Raw genomic sequence first — 5,000 nt, forward strand, 5'->3', positions numbered from 1 at the left:
AAATGTTTATTACCAACAGTTTAAATGTTTATTACCAACAAGCAAATTGTGCAAATTCGTTGGAAAATGAACCCTGCAACACGGCCTTTAAACATATTACAGAAGGTGTGGTGTGGAGAGACAGACAGACAGAGAGACAGAGAGAGACAGAGAGAGAGAGAGAGAGAGAGAGAGAGAAATCAAGAGAAATGGGAGGGAAAGAGAAATGGAGAGTTGGGAGACATTCATGCAACTTTACAGTGATCATAGCTAGACTGGTACTGCCTGGGGCCATCACATCACACACACACACACACACACACACACACACAGACACACACACACACGCACGCACACACGCACACACACACACACACGCGCACACACACACACACACACACACACACACACACACACACACACACACACACACACACACACACACACACACACACACACACACACACACACACACACACACACACACACACACACACACACACACACACACAGACACCCCATGAATGTATTAGTCCAGCGCCTGCGGCTGCACTTGAGCTGAATTTGAATCTGAAAGTGTCACTAGACGAGGCTGCAGACTCGTTAAACAATAATGACCTTGTTAGAGTCTTAACGAGCTCCCTCTCATAGGCACTTTAATGAGAGGGCACAACCAAACACTCAGCCAGCACAACTCAGGGACCAGCACACAGCCAATCACCTTCAGGCATCGCGTGTGCGTGTGTTCGTCCTACAGCCCCAATGCAGCATGGGACATGTAGTCCTGGCCTTGGGGAGTGGGCAGAGAGCAGAATGCACTGTTTTCTACATAGATATTAGACTGCATTGGGCACGAGTTCTATTCTATTCTATTGGGGGTTTTATTGCACGTTTACTGTCTATGGGCAACACTTGTCGCAATCAGAGACACCTGTCTGATTTCCAGTCAGTCACGTGTTTCTCCAATCAGAGACACCTGTCTGATTTCCAGTCAGAGTCACGTGTTTCTCCAATCAGAGACACCTGTCTGATTTCCAGTCACGTGTTTCTCTATTGGCCTCCAGTTATTGTTGCCCCCATCCAGATGGTGGCGCTATTACGTATGTTCGGGAACCCATTACGGTATCTAGGTTTCTAATATCTATGGAAAACCAGTCCTGGCCTTTAGTGGGTGGGCAAAGAGCAGGTGCACTGTTTCATATCCTCATGGGGAAAACGCTAAATATCGGGGTGTCACCCTTAATCCAACTCTCACCTTAAAAAAAGAAAAAAACACAGCAAAAAGCTGGTCAAATGATCAAACTACAGCAATTCTCTTACTGTTGAGGCATCAAGCACATGCCTATAAGCAATGATTATTCCACATTTTGTATATTGTATTTCAAGTTGGTCTCAGACATGTAAAACAGCCCTATGTCCACTTGAGTCATTATATAAGAGTGCCCGCAAGGCCCATGACATGTAAAACAGCCCTATGTCCACTTGAGTCATTATATAAGAGTGCCCGCAAGGCCCATGACATGTAAAACAGCCCTATGTCCACTTGAGTCATTATATAAGAGTGCCCGCAAGGCCCATGACATGTAAAACAGCCCTATGTCCACTTGAGTCATTATATAAGAGTGCCCGCAAGGCCCATGACATGTAAAACAGCCCTATGTCCACTTGAGTCATTAGAGTGCCCGCAAGGCCCAAAAAGCCACGTCATTACCATCACTGTCATATTCTCACTAAATATGCTCAATCTTGAAAATGTGATATTTCACTTAAATAACTGCTTAATTATTAGAATTAGACTTATTAGAATTCATAATGCTTCTGTTCCTCCTTTGAAAAAAATGCTCTGAAAAAACAACATGAGTACCAAGGCGACGAATGTAGTCTTCCACAATGCAAAGCAACATGGGTACCAAGATGTAGTCTTCCACAATGCAAAGCAACATGGGTACCAAGATGTAGTCTTCCACAATGCAAAGGAACACGGGTACCTAGATGTAGTCTTCCACAATGCAAAGGAACACGGGTACCTAGGCAACTTGCTCTTCCTACAGAGCTAATCTCATGCACTAACTTGCTCTTCCTACAGAGCTAATCTCATGCACTAACTTGCTCTTCCTACAGAGCTAATCTCATGCACTAACTTGCTCTTCCTACAGAGCTAATCTCATGCACTAACTTGCTCTCATTCTCACGCTTGGTTATTAACAAAGTAGACTTGCTCTGAGTCTGACCTATGAATTGTGCTCAATTACTACGTGTGTGTGTGCGCGCGCGCGTGTGTGTGTGTGTGTGTGTGGGAGGGGGGGTAGCTTTAAATGGGGTGGGATAGGGCATACCTGTCAACACTCCCGTTTTTCCCGGGTTTCTCCCGTATTTCAAGGTCATCTCCCAGCACCCTCCCGTTTTGTTATTTCTCCCGAAAAACTCCCGTAATTTGCATGGCCATCAAACTTCATTTTAAAATCACAGATCCATTCAGGTTGCCAGATTGTGTAAGAAATACACCCTACACATACACGATCACTTAGTTTCAATTTCAACCCAAAACCCAAATAAGGAAGCGGGTGCCGACTGCGCAGCCTGAGTCTCGTCGTAAGCAAGCGGGCTAGATGAATGGCCTACTCCAGAACTAGCTGTTGTGAAATTGTTGGGAATTTAATTGATTAACACATCACATAAACTGTTATTGAGTGTTGTTGATACACTGAACTTGTTCCCTCGGAACCAAATGTGACAGCAAGCAGCTTTGGAGTTTTGGAAGTAGGCTGCAGGCAGGCAGCTGGTGGATACATAACTGGCATGCGTAAGGTAATGGTAATGGTAAAAGCAACGACCCAAATGCAGTGTTGAAACACGTGTATGAAACGTATTACATATGCAAACACAGATCCGGTATAAACACTGCCACCACCACCCCCCCCCCCCGAAAAAAAAAAGACAAATCTCCCGTTTTTGGAAAGCTAAATGTTGACAGGTATGGGATAGGGGGACAATAATGTCTGTAGTAATGTAGATTTTTATGACTTTATATATAGATTGATTGATGATTTTGTTTTTTTGTTTTTTGACATGATTTTGTCATCCGCCATCTTTAATTCACTTTTCACAGCTGTTTCAGACGTTGTCACACAGATTTGTGGGTAGTAGGCAGCTTCAGGGATACATCGATACTGCCTTCAAAAATGACCATATTTGGGGTAGTTCTAAGATAACTTAGAAGGCAGGCAAAGAGAGTTAGAACAGCACTTGTTGTCTCACTCCCCTGTTAGATATCTTAAAAGGCAATATTTTTTACTATTTTGAACAGAGGTATTCACTATATGTGTGTGTGTGTGTGTGTGTGTGTGTGTGTGTGTGTGTGTGTGTGTGTGTGTGTGTGTGTGTGTGTGTGTGTGTGTGAATGTATGAGTGAATGGTGAGTGTGTGTGTGTGTGGTGTGTGAGTGTGTGTGTGTGTGTGTGTGTGTGTGTGTGTGTGAATGGTGAGTGTGTGTGTGTGTGTGTGTGAGTGTGTAAGTGAATGGTGTGTGTGTGTGTGTGTGGTGTGTGTGTGTGTGTGTGTGTGTGTGTGTGTGTGTGTGTGTGTGTGTGGTGTGTGAGTGAATGGTGAGTGAGTGTGTGTGTGTGGTGTGTGAGTATGTGAGTGTGTGTGTGTGAGTATGTGAGTGTGTGTGTGTGTGTGTGTGTGTGTGTGTGTGTGTGTGTGTGTGGTGTGAGTGTGTGAGTGAATTGTGAGTGTGTGTGTGTGTGTGTGTGGTGTGTGAATGTGTGTGTGTGTGGTGTGTGTGTGTGAGTGTGTGAGTGAATGGTGAGTGTACCCACCAGCAGGACAGCGATCACCAAGCCAAGATCCTCATCCACCAGAGGAATGATTACAGCTGCAAAAGAAGTAGAGTTGAACGAAGATCATATAAATCGCACTCACACACACACACACACACACACACACACACACACACACACACACACACACCACGCACACACACACACACACACACACACACACACACCACACACACACACACACACACACACACACAAACACACACACACAAACACACTCTTCTCTCCACATTGTTGCTATGCTAATTGAGCTACACACACACACACACACACACACACACACACACACATTCTGTCCTCTCCATATTGTTGCTATGCTAGTGGAGGTGAGAGGTTGTGTGTTAAAATAAGAAACGTGTCAACAACTGGTACCCATGCAGCGTTGTCATGGGAACAGGAGAGTGAAATCATGTGAAAGTTAAAACTTCTCTCTCTCTACCTCCCTCTCTCTCTCTCTCTACCTCCCTCTCTCTCTCTCTCTCTACCTCCCCCTCCCTCTCTCTCTCTCTCTATCTCCCCATGTCTCCCTCTCTCTCTCTCTCTCTACCTCCCCCTCCCTCTCTCTGTCTCTCTCTCTACCTCCCCCTCTTTCTCTCTCCCTCTCTCTCTCTACCTCCCCATCTCTCTCTCTCTCTCACCCCCTCTCTCTGTCTCTCTCTCTACCTCCCCCTCCCTCTCTCTGTCTCTCTCTCTCTCTCTCTTTCTCTCTCCCTCTCTCTCTACCTCCCCATCTCCCACTCTCTCTCTCTCTCTCTCTCTCTCTCTCTCTCTCTCTCTCTCTACCTCTCTCTCTCTCTATGCCCCCTCTCTCTCTTTCTCTCTTTTTTTAAACTCTCTCCCACACATTTCCACTCCTCTGCAATTATTTTCTCTAGTTCTTCCCTCCCACACACTAGCACCTGTCAGCACACTCACTCACACACACAAACACACACAGCTGAGAAATGATGTACCACCACCAGGCAGTAAGGGGTGGGTCTAAATGTCTGCACAAACCAGCACACATATACTGTATGCACAAACTAGCACACACACACACACACACACACACACACACACACACACACACAGGGGCGTATGGATGTTATAAAATTTTGTGTTTATACAAATTTTGTCAGATTAAAATGAAAGTAAAACATGTAAATAAACGCTCCCGTAAGAGTTGGATCTCGTAACGCA

At 45.2% G+C, this 5,000-nt stretch overlaps 1 protein-coding gene across 4 annotated transcripts in view; it reads right to left on the reverse strand.

Annotated features, from left to right (window-relative positions):
- The window catches only part of LOC121683336 (cGMP-dependent 3',5'-cyclic phosphodiesterase), a 145,113-nt gene that overhangs the window by 27,213 nt on the left and 112,900 nt on the right, over positions 1-5,000 (reverse strand). For all 4 annotated transcript variants that reach the window (XM_042062948.1, XM_042062947.1, XM_042062950.1 and 1 more), the window contains exon 6: positions 3,801-3,856. In XM_042062948.1, the coding sequence (XP_041918882.1) occupies positions 3,801-3,856 (56 nt within the window). The remainder of the gene's footprint in view (positions 1-3,800; positions 3,857-5,000) is intronic.

This window comes from Alosa sapidissima, chromosome 15 (assembly GCF_018492685.1).
Source record: "Alosa sapidissima isolate fAloSap1 chromosome 15, fAloSap1.pri, whole genome shotgun sequence".
Lineage (NCBI taxonomy): Eukaryota > Metazoa > Chordata > Actinopteri > Clupeiformes > Clupeidae > Alosa > Alosa sapidissima.